At 43.6% G+C, this 19,475-nt stretch overlaps 4 protein-coding genes across 4 annotated transcripts; all 4 read left to right on the plus strand.

The window, feature by feature from the left end:
• Positions 1 to 5,325: 5,325 nt before the first annotated feature.
• On the plus strand, positions 5,326 to 7,337 carry Bfra_005159 (uncharacterized protein; the record flags this gene model as incomplete). Its single annotated transcript, XM_037335546.1, has 3 exons — positions 5,326 to 6,711; positions 6,783 to 6,968; positions 7,113 to 7,337. The coding sequence occupies 3 exons, from the start codon at positions 5,326 to 5,328 to the stop codon at positions 7,335 to 7,337; spliced, it is 1,797 nt and encodes a 598-aa protein (XP_037192641.1).
• Positions 7,338 to 10,803: 3,466 nt separating this feature from the next.
• Bfra_005160 (uncharacterized protein) lies at positions 10,804 to 12,077 on the plus strand (the record flags this gene model as incomplete). The annotated part of the gene is given in 6 exon segments (XM_037335547.1): positions 10,804 to 10,967; positions 11,078 to 11,124; positions 11,136 to 11,327; positions 11,393 to 11,655; positions 11,667 to 11,875; positions 11,978 to 12,077. The coding sequence occupies 6 exon segments, from the start codon at positions 10,804 to 10,806 to the stop codon at positions 12,075 to 12,077; spliced, it is 975 nt and encodes a 324-aa protein (XP_037192642.1).
• A 2,589-nt stretch (positions 12,078 to 14,666) lies between these two features.
• On the plus strand, positions 14,667 to 16,882 carry Bfra_005161 (putative phd-finger domain-containing protein; the record flags this gene model as incomplete). The annotated part of the gene is made up of 3 exons (XM_037335548.1): positions 14,667 to 15,906; positions 15,959 to 16,637; positions 16,687 to 16,882. The coding sequence occupies 3 exons, from the start codon at positions 14,667 to 14,669 to the stop codon at positions 16,880 to 16,882; spliced, it is 2,115 nt and encodes a 704-aa protein (XP_037192643.1).
• A 931-nt stretch (positions 16,883 to 17,813) lies between these two features.
• Positions 17,814 to 19,204, plus strand: Bfra_005162 (putative 3-isopropylmalate dehydrogenase protein; the record flags this gene model as incomplete). Its single annotated transcript, XM_037335549.1, has 4 exons — positions 17,814 to 17,864; positions 18,000 to 18,092; positions 18,158 to 18,881; positions 18,966 to 19,204. The coding sequence occupies 4 exons, from the start codon at positions 17,814 to 17,816 to the stop codon at positions 19,202 to 19,204; spliced, it is 1,107 nt and encodes a 368-aa protein (XP_037192644.1).
• Positions 19,205 to 19,475: the final 271 nt, after the last annotated feature.

The raw sequence follows: 19,475 nt of genomic DNA on the forward strand, positions 1-19,475 counted from the left end.
ACGATACCAGACGTGATAATTCGATAAGATGGTGTACGATTGTGTATGATTAGGTAGCAGTAGACTGATACATTTACAGCTACGAAAGATATTCGGGTAAAGTACTTTTATACAGGGAATGTCACTTTTTTTTTACAGAACACTTCATGGGAGCCTATTGTCTGGTATGAGCCAGTGCATAAGCCACTTCAAATGAATTGGCCTGGATAGTGTGCAGACAGTCCAACACAGTACCGTAGGTGGATATAATAAGTATCAAGCCTCTATACAAATGAAGATAAGCAAAGTATTGACACTGATAAGAATAGAAGCAGAACCCCTATCACTTGAGGCAACATGTATCCATCGTCACTGGGTCTGAGTGCGAGGGAGGGTAGTATTGTATGAACCCAAGTATAGCTGTGAGGAGTTTCGTCACGGTACATAGCATAGCTCCCGTCATCATAGCATTCGAGGCTTGGAGGATTTGCACAAGGAGTGCGAGAGTATGCGATCCTAGAACGGAGAAGTGCTGACGGAATGTTTTACAAACAATGGAAGAAAGGGGGGGAAAAGTCGGTGTTCGAAGACTTGGTATCAGGCAGGAAGCTCTACTTGTTGTAGATTAGAATTTAGCTGGTGATCAATCAATTGAAAGTTTGACACCCCCGTAATTCGAGAAGGGAACGAGAAGGATACGCGCATACCCAGCGTCATCGATACATTTTTTCTCCTTGTGAGCAAGGGGGAAGGTAAAGCAGGGGGAGGTCATGGGTGAGTGGGTAAGGCGGGTTGATCTTCATATTAGATGTGTTATATTGATAGGGGTGACAACGTAATCCACAGTGGAGAGAAGATATCAGATAAACGCCCGAGTCGAGTATATCTGCATGAATTTTGCGTACGGATTGGGATGACCGTGGAAATTGAATTGTAATGAGTGCTTGGGCTTGTGTGCTCGAAAGGGAAGAAAGGTGGATAATGGGTGTGAGAAGGGTATGGGAGTCGGAGTTCCCCCCGCATGGAAGCTGGAAAGGGAAGGAATGATGTAGGGGCGGTGTGGCTGTGAAGACATGGGATGATGTTCGTCTTGCCTTTGGGAAGTGATGTCGTTTCGCGGTTTGAGAAAGATTGATATGTTGTCGTCTGCTAGCGTTCGAAGTAGATTTGCACATGACATTTTTGGATATAACGATATTAAGGTCTCTTAGCGGAGAGACGGGATGACAGAATCGCAATGACGGTTTGGAATAGAGACATCATAGCTTCCTTGTATTCGCATGAGTTGAGGTTTAGTGCGAAAGAATTATCTGCTAGAAGGATATCAGAGAATTCTAGAATGATAAGGTGGGTAGGCGGTGCACGGGATGATACAGTAGCCGAGTGGAAAAGGCTAGAGCTGGAGCTAGTGACCTGCCCTACCCTGCCCTACGAAACAGCTGAGTCCCGAAACAGGTACTGGGTGGATTAGACAAAGTGGAGTGAAGCGGGTGATCGGATTTCGGATGAATTGAGAAAAGGGTCATAGCGGGGGATTGTTTGGAAAACTACGGTGCTTCCGTAAAGGTTAGATTGAAGCGAGTTATTTTTGACGCTTAGGACGTGAAAATAGATGAGAAGGTTGTTAGGTGAAGAGTGTCTAGTAACCTTATTCTGGAAAAGTGTGTGAGAGTTTGATTACCTCCAAATGGGCACCTGACTTGACCCGAACTGAAAGGATATCTGATTAGTTGCCTCGTATCTACGGAGTAATGTATAGTGCGAAGTGGACAGTATCATGACGGTCGATATACGTTTACGCTAGAAATCCTTCTTGACAGCTTTCGATAACTTTTCCGTTTTTGGAGAAGTACATTTCGGAACACGTTAGATGGAGACTAATTGCAGCAATGAATGGGATACACCTACCTACTGGTTAGTCTCGCTGTGTTGTTCATTCTTGTTATTCTCGAGTCTTACTGCTCATGGCGTAGTACGATTTAAACATCAGGATACGGTCAATCACCAGTGATCGCATGCCAGGAAATATATTAATGTGCCCGTAACGAACGACGAGGCCAGCCGAATTGGCATAGGATTGGGATAGAATTGAATATCCGTGCCTGTGCTGTCAGTGGTGATCGATGGGCCGGGATGAGAGGAGCTGCTGAGGCAAGCCACATAATATTTGAGGTATGACGAATCGGACATTTAATCGATCATCGGAATCCTGGTTAACAGTACAGTGAGAGATGAAAAGAGGACATACGGTCGCCGACTAATAGACTATTATGTGACAGGTATCAAGGTTTCTCGGCATCAATCGGTACCTGGATTTGATATTGAAAGAGGGAAAGAGCGAGCCTCTACCTACTCAGCTAGTGAGTTGCCCAGCCAGTTAATCAAATTGGTTTCATTGACAGAGAATAGCTAGAAAGAAAAGGGAAAGTCAGCAATTTGTTACAAACTAAGTAGATACGATATTTTAGAACGTGATGATATGTTTCCCCTTCATCTAAAGTATTTGCCTACTAGTTAGTTTGTATGAAAGATTTAGCTTTTTAACCCTCAGACTGACAGTCGGTTCTTTCGGGACGTCTACTTCATTAAGTTAATTGGTTCGAATCTCTTACCTCTCTTACTTGGGTCTTCCCCTGTATAGAGTTTCATGATGCTTGTCTCAAACACTACCGAGGATGCACGATACATGGATTATTACAATAGGATGATGGAAACTTGCCAAGATGAGGACTTCTGAAGTGAGTTTAAGAAATCAAGAGTGCGAGTTGGATTCTGGCGGTGTTCAATTTGTGGAGCGGTGAAGTACAAACAATGACAGAGAGCGAGCAAGATTCATCATGTCCAAAAAGCTTCATCGTTTGAAGAATTTGAAACTATTTCAAATCAGAATCCTCGGTTCTCTTACAATCTCTTACCTCGTCTATTTCATAAGGGAGTATCGAGAGACGATGAAAGTAACAAAGTATGAGAAGAGGGAGGATGAGATGGATGGCTAGATACGGTGATTATTGGGAAAGAAGATTGATTAATTTTAGTGATTGCTAAAAATGACAGTAATTATTTTTATATCTTCTTACTTCTTACTTCTTACTTCTGTCAGCCATCAATTCACATTGATGAAGGGGTACATTCGGTACTGTACGTCTTGCTTAAAATAGACGGATATACTGGTCGGATTTTCAGGTGTGGAAATGATTGAAAAGCCGTTATTAAATAAATGATCAATAAATAATGATTGGTTATTGGTGACTGAGTATTGGGTAATTAGCAACTTGTTTTGTTCCATTTATCACTTCTGTGCCACTTTAGCCAGCCAAGATACTTAGTATGCAGTATACAGTACATATGAGGAATCACCTATCTCATCTGTACTTCCAGACCCCTTCCCCCCTCCTCCCTCTCTCAGATCAATATCCTTTACTTTTACTACACGTCGACCAAACGAGGATCCCTAATCCTTTCGACAGGTTCTTCCTTATACACAGAAACATTTAGGTAGACAATTAGGTTTTAGCATCTCTTATTCGTATAACTTATTATATAATATACATGATCTATTATATCATATTAGGGCTGATATGCTTTGTTGTACAGCTAAAATCGTGGAGTACCCCTGTTTCCGTGTGAAAAATGATCCTCAAACATAAACCTAGTTTCTAATCTATCCTTACCCGTCCGACTAATCTACTCATGGTACCATCTGCTCATCACCAGTGAAGAAAAGAGACCACAAACTTACTAATTACTTCAAACAGGATTTATCAATTACTCGTTCGACGCCATCTTCGGGCATTATTGGTTGTCCGTTGACCTCGGACTTTTTCGACAAACCTCAATCAGTTACCCTAGACGTTACAAATTCATCCCCATAGCACCCCGTTGGGATAGTCCGTGGGCTCATGAAAATAATTGGAAACAGGTCAATATCCAATTGTGCAATACCACCGTGGTACAACCACCAGAGTCACCACCGTCGCCATCGTCATGGTAGCTTAATTCTCACCAACCTCCAGGGAAAAATCTTTCCTTATGTGGGACCTACGGTATCGTTATATACTCCCTCAGCCTACCTGCCTTACCCCAGATACTGCACCTTTAAAGTGTAGTGGCGTCGGATGAGACAAGATAAGCCACCTCCCTCTACTTGTAGTGCCCTCTAAACTCTCTTGCTGGATGAACACATACATATCGAATATCGAATAATGTCGTTCCATGATGGGTCAGCGGCAGTGGACCAGTCCCTAGACCCAACCAGCAGCCTTGCAACTTCGATACTGCAACCAAGTGCAATTGTGCTCACTCACGTTGCTAAATACTACTAACCCACTTAAATACTAACTTCAGCTACTATTCGCACAGCTCATCTGTCCTTCCCACCACACCTCCCTCTCCCCCCTCCCCACTTCATCTACCCATGCAAAGCCAAGCCTTTCCGGCAAAGCGTACTTTCCAGGTCTCGACCACACAAGTTTTGTGAGGTTTGGCTTGTATCAGGAACGACGCTGGCATGGGTCTAAGAACGACATCCCGATCCCGGGCAGGGCTGCAAATCACGACAGGCGTCCCTCGACCATTTCAAGTATTTTCCTTCTCTTATACCTCATGGATCTCTGCACTGCCCCTCTTCCACCTTTTTCGCGTCGTCCCAATCGCAACTCTTCCTGATCTATTCGACCAGTCACTCCTTTAAGGTCTCTTTAATCTCGCTTTTCGCTCATCTATATACTGGGAGCTGGCTCTCATAAATTTCAAGCCAGGCTACGTCGATCACCAAACGAGTTTGTTTCTATACTACTTTTCCCCAAGTGCATAGCTCAACTCATCACGCTCATTTCCGCTGCCCGACACTATCTACTTGCAGATACATAGTAACCATACCCACATATTCTCACCGCGAGACATCGTTGTTCAATTTCGTTTCACCGGAAACTTTACGCATTCCCTACATATATCATATCAGAGTTGCGCATCCCTCGGATCTTATCATATCTGTTGAAGTTACATACAAATCCTCATAATCCCTCCCGGACCTACATCGACCTTGCCGACACCCCGGATCGGTGGATCATTATATATTACTTTCTTTTCTACAAAACTATCTAACGCTGACGACGATCCTGATACTTAATCGACTCTTAACTATAGTCAACTGAACTTGATTTACTGTCATGGATTCAAGCCAGGCGCAATCGTGAGAATCCACATTGACCCCTTGTTCCGATATCATCTTTACTTACATCTAGCCCTAGCCGCCATTCTTTTCAACCACAATCTTCCTTTGCTTTTAATCAAAATAACAAGTTCGGAGGAGATTGTCCCCCACGGTCATTTCCATCAGCTTCTACTATGAATCCCAACGAGATGTCTATGAAGCAAGAACCTATAGGATTAGGTATGTGGTCAACAACAACACCACCAAATCCAACCGTCAGACCTCGTCCTGCCACTATACATGAGACGGGATTCTCATACTGCATGCCAGAGCAGGGCAACTATTCTTTACCAGCATGGGACTCTTCGACGATGCCAATGCAACCAATGCACAGCGGACTGTCGCAAGATTATGCAGTTCATCAAGATTTCTTTCCGCAATCATCAGTTGGCGAACGTGAACCGCATCAGAATCATACTGTTTCCGTCAACAGCAAAGCTTTCTCTGAATTCGATTTCACAGATCATTGGAACACGAAACCTTGTGACGATGGTATGGAAATGCAAGGTCTCGATACAGACATGCACATGGGCCAAGCTTATACGACGGACGAGGCCGTACCAATTCTCGATCTGAGATGTGGACCTGGAATGGACTCTGATCGACCTAGTTTGGAGCGACCATGGAGTTCGCGGAGGATGTCTGGCTCTTCCTTCACATTGTCAACCACGGGAGCTCTTTCTGAAATGCCATCATACGAGGACTTTTCAACTACATTGTCAGAAGCACCTTCTTTCACTTCAGATTACCCGCCTCTATCAAATAGAAATTCTTTGATGTCATCAACACAATTATCACCAGTAGCATCCCCTAGAATGACCCCACAAAACAGATCCGAATTAGTACGAACTCAAAGTAGAGGCAGAGCATCCCCCTCACCTCGGCCAAGTATGCGCTCGGCACCATATAATATGGATAGCAATAGAAGCAAGAGGTGGTCTACGGGATCATACGCTCCTGCACCGAGTAGACGCCCTTCTCCATTCGTCTACCATCAGGGTCAAGAGTCATTTCAATCTCCTCACCAACCTCAAATGTCATCCCGACATTCTTCACCAACGATATCTCAACCTCACTTGCCTCTCAACATGGTTAATTTACAGACGCAACAACACCCATTTATGATGGCCAACAATCTAGCTTATCAACGGAGCAGTATGCTTCTACCTTCTCATTCATACCATGAGCCTCATCAATTTGACACACCACCTCCTTTGCTTTCTCACGGTCTCTTCCGCATGCTTCAAAGTAACGCAGATCCACATGCATTGCACACTCACTATTCGGATTTGAGTGACCCCCCTGATCTTTACGCATCCTTACATGAAGAGCAGTTGGCACCTCCGCCAGAAGATATGAACCCATCGGATCCTGATCTCATTCCTCACGAGCAAGAACTACGATTTGACGGAGATTTATACACACCAAGATGGGTGCGGGGCCATGGAAACAAGAGAGAAGGATGGTGTGGCATTTGCAAACCGGGAAGATGGCTCGTACTGAAGAACAGCGCATTCTGGGTATGTATTCTCCGGCGCTTTGGGCCAGAATTTCTTTTCAAAATTAACTGTTACTAACATATGACCTGCAGTATGATAAAAGTTTCACACATGGTATTTCAGCCGCAACTGGACAGCCATTTCAAGAGCCGCAAGAAACGCGACGCATGGACGGAAATCCCGATGTATGGGAGGGTCTGTGTGGAAGCTGTAATGAATGGGTGGCTCTAGTCAGTAGCAAGAAAAAGGGAACCACTTGGTTCCGACATGCTTACAAAGTAAGTTTCACATCTTTTCACCCCAAGAGTCCGAGCACACACCGTATTTCACACTTCATATCGGAGAATTTGGAATCAGCGGGTTCTTATTAATTTCTTCCTATCAATTAAAATGAACTTGAGACTAACATGAATAATTAACAGTGTCACACTCATCCGAAGATTAAAGATGCACCGAAACGCCGACGTGAATCTAGCCACTCTCGTGCGCTCGGCGCTTCGAATATGGCGAAATCAAAAGCCCACGATTCTATCACTTCGAATCCGCACCAATCTTCACCAATGACACCTAGTGTTACTTCGACACCTCGGTATCAGAGAAAGTCAGCTTTAGGTAGTCCGATAGATGGCTTGAGTCCTATGATATGATGATTTTATCCTCTTCTCCATCTAAAATATTCTCTTTTCTTCTTATCTGCGAGTTTGTGTTTACATGATTTGATTCTGTGTACATGGTGAAAGACTTTTTATTTTCTCTTTTTCTTCTACTTTCTTTCAGAAACACATATTATACTTTTTTATTTGATCGCATTTATTTTCTTTATTTTGACAACAGCGGAGAAAGGCAGACAAGCATCTAAGAAGCAGGAGACAGCGAGATCTTCAGTTACAGATCCAGTAGTAAGGCGCCGGGCGGGATACCATGCATCTTTATTCTCTCACTTGTTTCATTTCACTTTCGTTTTTGGAGCTCGATTGTTGGGTCGGGGATCGGTTGGTGAGATGGTCTAGGAAAGGTATGGCAGACGCAGGACAGGCAAGCTAGGAAAAGGAAAAGGAAAACTTGGACTTGGGGCACAAAAACGGCTTTCTTTCATATTCACAGTACAAGCTTTATTATAAGCACAAGACGAGTATCTGCAGGCAGGCGTGTGTTATGATTTTACGAGAAAGGAGAAGAAAACGGTCGCGAATTGCAGATGCAGAAAGAGTGAAGACTAGGGAGGTTAGGAAGGCAAAGGGAGGCGCAAATAGAAGAGGGAAAAATAATTGATTTGGGTACCGGTTTTGTCTTTGGGGATTTCATTGAGATGGGAATTTCCTTGGTGGGCGGTATATAGCATCATATAGGTTAGGTTAGGTTAGGTAGCATAGCGATGGGTTTGATAGAGTAGAGTCCTATCATAAGATTTGAGCGCTTGCATGCAAAATGAGCGGGCGCGAGGCAGACAGCCAGGCGTGCAGTGGCCAATTTAGTTTAGGCGTTTGGAACATGAAATGAGAAATACACTTATAAGTCTTCTATATTGAGTCTCAACTTTCTGCATTTTGAAGTTTGGACGGTGGATATTTGAATTTTGAACAGATAGATAGATGGGAATGACAGGATCAGCTAGGTGATTGTTTCTCAAATTCTAATTCTATGATCTATGAGTAAAATCTAATTTGCATACACTGGCTGTCACTGACTGCACTTTCCTCTCCATCGTGTCATCTAGTTCTCGATTGTAGATGTTAAGATACGATCCCCCTCACTTTCTTTGCCACACACACACATTACTTTTTCCTACTTCAGCTACCCACCACACTCAGCTTTCCCAATCGAGATATCAAAATACCATGTATGTATGACTCGCTTGCATGCGAAGGAATACTATACTTCATCGTTCCTTGCTGGGGTATACTAGGTATAGAATACATAGTATACTTTTTGGGGAGAGGGAACTTGAAAGGAGGGCATGGACAAAACTCGGGGTATCGGGAAGGGGATTGGTGGAGAAGAAATATACCCAGGTAGGTTTTGGGTTTTGTTATTGATTTCTGTCTATAATATCATGGTGATCTAGATGCCATCGACCGACTTTATTGATGATACATTTGTGATATCACATGATGAGCTGACTGTACGGTTGTGTTGATAGGTGTTTAGTGAGCAGACGGGTTGAAGCATTATTGGATGATCCTAGATTTGGGGATGGGGGGGTCTGGGTCGTAGGGCTTGCAATGATTCGGAGTTGTGGAAGATAGTTTATTTTCGGATTCGACTGGTCAACTTGCTGGATGCTCACACGTGTTCTGCTAGTATACATGTCATGTATTGTGTGTTTAGAGGCTCATATGCCTTTTCTAGATGGCGGATAGTGGATAAGGGAAGTGCTATTCATCGGACGCGTATAATATGTTTCTAAGTGTTTGGTGGATTTTGTTAGGGTGTGTGAGGTTTAGAGTAGTGCTTCGAAGAAGCGCTTATATGATTATAACGAAGATACTAACAATCGTTAGAGTGTGTGAAGTTGAGGCTTTTAGACTGTGCAGTTGTTAGATAGAGATTGAAGAATGAAGGGTCTTTTTTCTTTCGTCCGAAAATTCCACGGGTTCAGAAGTTGGTACGAGTCGAGTGCGAGTGCGAGGAAACTGGACGCGTGAAGTGGATGGAGTGGGTTGGGGTGAGTTTGAGAGGTTATGCCGTTGGTGGTGTGTGTGGTGGTATGGTTGAGGGATAAGGGTGTGAGATATGGAGGTGGTTGGTAATTTGAATGATGGGAATGGTGGTGATAGGTAATGGGGAATCTTAGCAGGAATACGGATATAGGGCTTAGAGTTGTCAGATCTTGAAAGAGTGGATAATGTAGAACATATTTAGCTGGAAAGCTAGAAGAATTCGGAAGAGATGGCGTAATACAGGGTTTGAAGCAGCCAGACTGAAACTAGATGCCCAAAAGAACTTAGAAACGGTACGAAAGACAGGGTGTGAGATGTGACTATACGCTAGAAGAGTCATAAGGCGGGCTAGAGAGTCTCGATAAGAAAATACAAGACAGGGGACGAAGATTTCTGGAGGGATCGAGGATGGCGAAAAAATAGTTGTAGTAATCGTGCAGGGAAGGAAGATGGGAAAGTGATATGGAGATTTATGCGTTGTGCTGGTGGGTAAGATTTTATACAGTACCATGAGATCCGGAGAAGGATGTGCGTGTGGATCATGGGATGAAAGCGGGATGGAGGATACGGAGTAAATGCAAGCACTTCAGATAGAAGAACTAATGTACCAATTGTGTGGTTCATATTGAGAAAATATAGATCAAGGTATCTTTTGATATTGGATTTTTTTGACGTTGGTTGTAGTCAGAGGGCTCGTGCGATGGAGTAAAGTCGTGCCGATGGTTCACCGAGAGAGAATCAATGAAGGCGCTAGAGGTGTAGACTTGAACGTCAATTCATGCGTTGGTCAAGATGAGTAAACAAGTAATTTATCGTGACGAATCTAGTGAAAGTTCGATGGCTGCTGTGCCGTTTTATCATGAGAGTTTTATATCGTTTATCTAGATATCGGATACAGGAGCGGAAGTTATGATAAGAATGCAATTGGAGCGAGGGGGTAGAAGAAGCGATCATTAGGTAAGTAAGAGAGAGCTTGTAATTGGGAAAAAGTGTATTTCCTCCAGATCGGACATGGATTCGCGAAGGCGCCCCTAGGTGCATTAGGCTGTATTCAAGAAAAGGCAAAAGGAAGCATTGTGACAACATTACAATGGCGATGGGCCAATGATTCAGTTGCCCCTTTCTTGGAATGAAACTGGCGATGATAGTACGATAATCTGAGGTCAACATTGCCCAAGTAGTCAAAATGGTTGTTGTTGTCATTGGAAGTATTTTGGTTACTCGAGTAGATGAGACAAACCTAATGTTGGGTGACTCTTTTGTTCTGGAGATGGGGTATGTATCGCATCCGTGGAGTCTTTTTCGAATAATCATGTAGTAAACAAACCCTCAATCCCTATTGTATCTCAGTATAAGACACTCTAATCTCTATCTATCTACTCAATCGAGCATCGTAAACCTATAGAGATTGATCAATTCTCCTTTCCTGTCAACTCTGTTGATTTCTTATATGATGTTAATCGTGAATTATATGATTGTAAATCATGCCCGTCCTCTCAAGAGTGCGAGAATGATCTCAACACTCGTTGGCCGCTCCAGTCAGGTATATAAGCCGGTTCGTATCATCTACAAACACCCAAACAAAGATCCGGAGTTCAACATCCATCTAGCCTCTGGGTGAGTTCCGAGGTCACAATTTGGCGTGCTTCTCGTTGTAAAAATGACCAGCTGTACCAGGCCAACCTGAGCGAGGCTTAAGAAAGGACAATACGGCCTTCGTATTGAAGCCTATTACCCGATCGATGTTTAAGCATTCATAAGAGCTCAAAAAGTAGTTCGTCAAAGTTCGTCAAATACGACATCATGTAGATGAAGACAAGGAGAACCGAGTACTTGTCTACAATTATGCCACAACCAACGTGCTTGAAATGACAAACGACTGTCCTCCTCTTCCTTTGCAAGCAAGAAAGATGATCCTCAAAGAGGTTGGCCTGGCATTGAAAGATATGCACGCGAGAAACTGGATACACCTTGGTAGTCTATCTTAACCCATTCACGACTTTTTCTCATAGCTCTGACCCGACTTTGTTCTAATACTCTAGATGTGAAGCCCGACAACGTTTTCATCGACTGGTTTGTTGATATGGAAAGTAAATTCTGCCTTGAAAAGATGCAACTGGGCGATTTAGATTGTGCTTTGCAACTCATAGGCACGCATCTTCTAAACCATAAGATAGGAAACGTGATGTGGCAAAGTCCAGAAGGACAACTGGGGAGGGGTATGGGAAGCATTCGGAGGTGTTCTCTTTCGGACTTTTGGCAAGTCAAATTCAATCCTTACAGAGTCCCAGTTTCTAGTAATATGGTTCTCTTCAGTGTCTTTTCGTGCTCACAGGGGTTGCATTCTTTCACCCCGATTTTGAGAGTCTACCTGTAGAATCGGAGCGGGTAATCTTGCACAAGTCACTGTCGAACTTTGGGCCGCTTCCGGATGTGCTTGTAAAGCATGTGGATGATGAGAAAGCAGGCGAGCTCTTGAAGGATCTTTGGAAAATGATTGAACAGGATGAGGAGCGAGCTGAAGGGTATGAGCCTCTCTAGCAATGGACTGAAGCTGATTATCCCAATCTTAATGAAGACGCGAAGAGATTGATACTGAGAATGACAAACTTAGACCCTGGAAATAGGGCGGAAATGGTTGATATCATGACGGATCCTTATTGTGATGGGGTTGGTTCTAAGGGTATTTTTGGTACTGAAGAACGTTTTGTAGATGATGTCAATTAGTTGGTTAAATTTAAAAGAACGAAATGGCTACTCTGTGGCGAAGATTTGCAACCTGAGAATATAAAAGTACTTCTTAATGGCTACCATTTGACAACGGTGTTCGTATGCTATTACGCCTTGGTGATGTCGTATCTTTGTCGGACAGAAGAAAGAGATGCTGGCCGGATGTCGAGAACCAACGGATAGTACTAGGAATTTGATAATCGATTCAGTCTATCTATAGCTAATGCTACGTAAACAACGGGTATGTGCTTAAAGCTACGCACCAAATCGACTGCCTTGCAAGTGTCGCATCCTTTTTGCAGACCAAAATCTTCCTTAAAGTCTCAAGACAGGCAACGGATATTTAAGCTGATTTGTGTGATTGATATCAGCAAGTCTCGTGATTCTCATGTGACTGACGGGAGAACAGCGGAGTACCGACCTTTTCCCTAGGTGCTCACCTCACAATTCTACGCTGCATTGGAGAGTGTGTACTAGATATATATTAATGCCACGAGAGATACACGAACTTTAGGAGCTTTCTGAGCTGGAGGAATAGCCCGCCAATAAAAAAGACAATTCCTCTGAACATGATGTCCACGGATACGGAAAGTCCAAAGTCCGGAGAGCAGAACATAGCATGCCATCTTGTACTCCTCATCCACCAGCAGACAAAAGTGCCTTATGAGTTTCCTCTTAGCATTTGCAGCGACCTTGTCTCCCCTCTGAGGCTTTATCTCACAGATGCTGTTAGTTCAAAAGCTTCTCTAGAAATACCCAGGCAGCACCTCTCTCTCCCACGCCTGAACTCTATCGAACTTGTATACCTCACCATAACGTCCTACATGAATGTATTTGACATCGCACCCACAATCGTCAAATTCATCTAGCACACATGACCAGCAGCAGATGGACATGGATCCTATTGCATCGCAGATACAACATTTGGCCCGTAGAGAAGCTGGCCTACTATGGTATAGAAGAATGGTGTAGAGTATGAGAAACTGGGGTACGCAGCAATTTGTAGATAAAATATCACCAATCACGATATGAGCGATCGGACATTTGGAGATTTATGACTAATTGTCCCTCAAAAGACAGCATAAATTGATTGGACGGACGTTCAGGGCCGTTGAAAGTGGATGATGGTGATGATGGTGATGATGGTGATGCTGGTGATGCTGATGGGTTGCTAGGTATCTCTGAAGCACAGGCAGGTGTAGAAGTGCCAAGGCGCCATTTCAAAGTCAATACAACACAGCTATTGTAGATACCTCGTACACACAGAGACAATACAATCTATTCGCGTGCTGATTTTACATTCTTTTCGTATGTCTACATCTATGATATAATTACAACTGCACCATCAATCCCATCATTATATTCATCCGCTCTCTCGTCTCATGGTAATATGTGATCTTTGATTTGTATCCATTCATTTGCTCTCTCAGCCCAGATCCTTCACACACCCCCCAAACTTATCCGGCTCAAACGCCCCGGCCATATCTCAGAACGGGAAGGAAACCCCCTTCGTTCGCTCGGTCGAAAAAAGTTTCCTTGATTTATTTCCCACTACTTTCTCTTCACTCTCACGCCGTCTTTACACTATTCACACTATTTTAATTTGCTTGCGTTTGGTGTCGAATTGGCCCAGCAACACTCCATTTCTATACCGCCATCTTCAGCATTTCCGACCAAAGAAGGCTTGCCTCCACTTTCATTTGATCTTCTAGACACTTGAAGATCTCCAACATACCTCCTACCTAGGTCTTGGTGTTTTCCGTATTGTCCCATCCCTCGAGCAACACTATAGACCAGAGCTCTAGTCATTGTAATGTTTTACAACAATCACTAATGAAGCTCGTTATGATCTTGTACCTTCTATTTGAGCAAGAGATCTTCCCTGGATTGGACAACCCTTGTATGACTCGACTTCAGAGCACCTGAAGTAGCTACTGTAGCGAATTGAGAGTGGATATACCTTCCGGTTGCCTGGAACAATCCCCGCTATTTTGGTAGCTGGAGTAGACGTCTCAATTTCGACCTCTGACCTCAGATTTGGCATCTTTTCTTCACAATATTTGTTGTTGTGGCAATTGTCTGTTGATTGTTCTGGTGAGTACTGACGTTATCTACTATGCCCTTGTTGAACATCCTCTAGAAGCTTTGCTGACCATATGTGAAACCAGCTTCAAGAAAAATCAAACAGATATACATCCTTGCCATGCTGTAAATTATTCACGCCCTCGATACCAATAGTGCTTTGCAACTATATCGAGTCCTTCTCATCGAGTTATCTTCAACTGCCTCTGCAACAAATTTCGGGAACCCATCGTTTCGGGAGCGGGCGGCTGGCTGCGGGTAGATCAAGGAGAATTACATTTGCTAAGCAAAACTCAAAGAGCTCCACTTCGCAGAAAAAGTCTTGTTATCAGGAAATATCTTTTATCAATTGATAAAGGCTTTGGGATTTTGGAGTGATTGGATCAGAAGTCACATCAACAAAAGGATTGAAACACTGGGGTCTGAATGTATGCAGTATAGAAGGAGGCTGGCCAGACCTGATTCTCGAACCCCATTTCAAAAGGGCGGACGGGAGGAGTTGCAATGAGTTGGGAGCAGCAAGCAAGTTATGAAGGGAGCCAGGGAGGATGGACCCCACAATTTGCAGAAGATTATTCTATGTTCAACGCAACACCTGGGCGTCTCGTCAATGGGCAACGGCCGTTTGTTGATACTTCAACAGCTCAAGCACTGTCATCCCTGACTCACAATGGACATTATAATGTTGAGGGAGATATGGTGTCAGATATGGGAATGCACATGCATCAATTGTCACCAAATTCTGGTTTTGCAATAGCTCATACCACATCCCCCAACAAACAGATATCTGCTGCAACTGCCCCGCAACCTGCTTCCAGAGCACGATTTAGTGATGTTTCCAAGACCCCCCAAAAGTCAAAGAAAAGGTTGGATGATCCTTTTAGTGGCCAAACTGCTACACCTCCACATTCTATTGGAAAAGGTACAAGGAAATTAGCCCCAAAAATATTCAATGTATCGAACAATGCTCCAGTTCAAGGTAATGGCTTTGAGTCTTCTGACTCAAATGACCACCATCCTCAATTAATGGCACAATCTTCAACAGCTATGGATCCATTCGATTATCCAATGACTGCACCAGCATCAACCCCATTCTTTGCAAGTAATAAAGCAATATGGGATACTAGTATGGATGGTATGGATTTGGATTTCTCAACTGATTCAGCGGGTATTTTCCAACAAGGTCATAGAGGAAGCAATTCTATTGATTGGGGACGAAGCAACCAGATGTTTCAAGAATCAGTGAATTTATCGCCTCAGAAATCAAGCGAATCCAAAGCTGAAGCCGAACCCCGCAAACGACATAGACAGATAGCCTCAAAAACTTCCTTGCCAATAACTTCAGCACTCCCTACGTCACTTCCATTGTTAGCTTTTAGTAGTGCGACAGCAACCTCGAATTCAATAGCCATGGAGAATTTTCCTGGCGTGGTCGATCCTGGTATAATATACAGTCGCCCTAGTACAGGCAGTACATCCCAAGGAGGATTAGAAGATATGATCTTGCCAGCATCAAGAGCGACTACAAGTCCGATTCGAAATCTAGAGCAACTCGAACCGTATCAACATCAAGTTCGAGAATATACTCGCGAGCAAGAAGAACTTCGTCGATCAAGAAGTTTCAGAGAGAGTAGTATGGGGTATCGGATAGATAGGAGAACTGCTAGCTCACCAGTCAAGGGGTCTGCACGGCCTGGTCCTCGACGGAGTGTCAGTGAGAGTAATAGGGATCAACGTCGTAGTGGTATAGTTCAGATATTCTTATTTCCTGATTTCAAGCTAACATTCTCGACAAGAACCACCACGCTTTAACTCGGGTCGTTTATCTCCTGTGAAACAGCAGCGCCATCCAAATCTTACTTCTATCCCTGAATCTCCAGCTGCATTACCAAAACTTCGACGAGATGTCAAGCTCGCCATTAGTAGTAATGGTCGAGCTACTGTTGTTGTTGACGATGAATCGGTGAGAAGTTTGCGACGGTCATCGTCTCAAGTCATTGATTATGAGTCAGAATATGATTCTTCTACTGATGACGAACCAATCATCATTCCAAGTCGAAACAACTCTTTCAATCTACCACAGCAGAGACCACCCAGATTCGATCTATTCGATGCTTCCTCTAGTGACTTTCGCAGACCTAGCACAAGTACAAGCGGCTATAGTCGATCTTCGGGTCAGCACACGAGTATCGATGAGATGAGTGAGGCAGAGACAGTCCTCGATGAGGTCAAGATCGGAGATGCAGCTTCTGCTTTGCGGAAGGTTGTCAGAGAGCGTCGAAGTAATCAACAAATGTCAAAAAAAGGAAGACATCTTCGTCTACACTCCGATACAACCCCTAGACCAGGTCGCTATGCAGAATATACTTCTTCATCTAATGATTCCCCAGATGGAGCAACGCCATCCAGCTCGAGGAGTGGTACTACTCGGTGTATCTGTAACAATGCGGAGGGGGACTCTTTCATGATCCAATGGTGAGTTCACTACTACTATCACAGCTTACATTGTCTAATTCATTTCAAGTGAGTCTTGTGAGAACTGGCTTCATGGACAATGTGTCAATATGCCAGATCGAAGGACACTCCCAAAGGTCTACATATGTGCCTTTTGTGCCCTGACACCAAATATGCGGAACGGTCGTGTGCGAGAGTCTGCAAGGGAGAAGAGGGGTCTACCCTCTTCTCCCCTTGCCCACAAATCTTTCAGATCATTTCGTTGATTAAACATCGAATTGATATCTCAAATATCAAACTATGAGATTCGGAGCTTGATGGGTCATAATTCTAAGCTTCAGCCTTTTTGTTTTATTTTACCTTGGATTACTCCTGCCACCGAAAGAAAAACCATCAGATGGAAGGCATTTTTCAAACCACTTGTTTTTAACACCTATCTACCAGCAGCGTTTTTTTCCTATTTTCGTTTGTCAACACTGATACCCCCTTTCAAAGAGCATATACAATACAGATCAAAGTCACTATGCATGATTCCCAAGATATAATACAAGAATAAGATTTACGACCGAAAAGAATGGGGGAAGGGCAAAAGGGGAAAGGGGAAAAGGGAAAGGATAAAGCGGAGTTGGGGTTGATTATTGCAGTATGTATGGAGGAGTGCAACGATTTAAAGAAGGAATCTTAAAATACTCAGCAATAGCACAAAATGAATGCATACATATATATATATACCTTAATCTACCTGATATTCATCGAGCTCGTGTATAGACTGTCTAGATGTTTTTCAATCCATATCCAATAGTCAACCTGTTTACATGCTGAATCGGTCTGAATGAAGAAGAGCATCTGAGTTTTTGAATATATCTGAATTCCAGAGCTCTTCATATTCCAAGTCCATTCGCATGATTCAAGCTCAATTTCTCTAGCTACATACAGAGATATATTCGTGTTGTCCCTAACCTCAAATCATCCAATCACCACCTACCCATATTGACGACGTCCCGATTTCCGAGTTCGGGCGTGGAGCTTCATTCCGAAATCGGACTTAGTGGGGGCGGGGCATTCAATAAAGTCATTCTTGTTCCCCAAACATTTTCTCGTCCCCAAACAACACAATTCAATCATTCCTCTCTTCTTAAATACCCATTGTACTTATAATTGTCGAATATTTATTAAAAGAAATTTCTTACTGCAAAGATGTCAACTCATAATATTGTGGTTTTCGGTGGTGATCACTGCGGTCCTGAGGTATGTTTGTTTACTTGTTGCTCCAATACCTGTTTGCGGAGAGAATATGGGGTTGGGAATTGTATTGCACAGCCATTGAAAACTGCAAATCGATCGAGTGAATGAGGAAATATACTAACAGACTCTTCTAATTAGGTTGTGGCGGAAGCTATTAAAGTATTGAAGGTTGTAGAAAGCGATAGACCATCCGTTGGAAAGTTCAATTTCCAAGAACATCTCTTGGGTGGTGTAAGTCTCCACTAACAAGCTCCTTGGCTTCCAAATCCCATACTGACAACTCATCCCCAATACAGTGCTCAATTGATGCCCACGGTGAGCCTCTCACAACCGAAGCTCTCGAAGCTGCCAAAAACGCCGATGCCGTTCTTCTTGGCGCGATCGGTGGTCCAAAATGGGGAACCGGAAAAGTACGTCCTGAGCAAGGAATCCTTGCTCTCCGCAAACAAATGGGCACATATGGAAACCTCCGACCTTGTAATTTCGCATCACCTACCTTGACCGAGATCTCCCCATTGAAAGAAAAGGTCTGCGAAGGCGTCGATTTCTGTATTGTGCGAGAATTGACCGGAGGCATTTACTTCGGAGAGAGAAAGGAGGACGATGGAGATGGAAAAGCCTGGGACACAGAACCATACAGCAGAGAGGAAATCGAGCGTGTGACAAGATTAGCAGCAAACCTTGCCCTTGCGCAAGACCCCCCAGCACCAGTGTGGAGTTTGGATAAGGCAAACGTTCTCGCAACATCGAGGTTATGGCGCAAAACTGTCACCGACGTCATGGCTGCGGAGTTCCCACAATTGAAGATCGGACATCATTTGATTGATAGTGCGGCCATGTTGATGGTAAAAGACCCAAGAAAGTTGAACGGTATCGTAGTGACAAGCAATTTGTTTGGAGATATCATCAGTGATGAGGCCAGTGTTATTCCTGGTAGTATTGGACTCTTGCCAAGTGCGAGTTTGAGTGGTGTCCCAGATGGAAAGAGCAGGTGTAATGGTATCTACGAGCCAATTCACGGTATGTTTCTATCTTTCCTTGCCACTTATTATTTTAGCCCCTTTCCATCAGCATTCCATGTTCAGATCTAACAATTTCCTCTAGGTTCCGCCCCAGACATCAGTGGCAAGGGCATCGTAAACCCCATCGGTACCATCCTCTCCATCGCCATGATGCTCAAATATTCTCTCAACCTCCCAGTCGAAGCTAAAGCCGTCGAAGAAGCTGTCCGCAGAACCATCGAAAAGGGAGTTAGAACCGCCGATATCGGTGGCTCGAATAAGACTGTTGAGGTCGGTGATGCTGTTGTTGAGGAATTGAAGAAGGTCTTGAAGGAGCTTTAAATGTATCAAAAAAGGAATTTGCCAGAGTCATAAAGTATACCTGGTATTACAGAGTCTGTCATCATACAATGGGTCATAGTCGCAATCGTATACGAAAACGAACGATATTGCTTATGGAGTTGAAAAGTATTTAGCGGTCAAAAAGATTAAAATATTAATCGCAATATGTATTATCTTGGTCTATTTTGTCTAGGTCTCCTCAGGTTCTCATTGAATTTCTTACTCGTAGCACTATCCACAGTCTATCCATATCCATAGCCACCCATAACAA

The sequence above is a fragment of the Botrytis fragariae genome, assembly GCF_013461495.1.
Source record: "Botrytis fragariae strain BVB16 chromosome Unknown tig00000054, whole genome shotgun sequence".
NCBI classification, from domain to species: Eukaryota; Fungi; Ascomycota; class Leotiomycetes; order Helotiales; family Sclerotiniaceae; genus Botrytis; species Botrytis fragariae.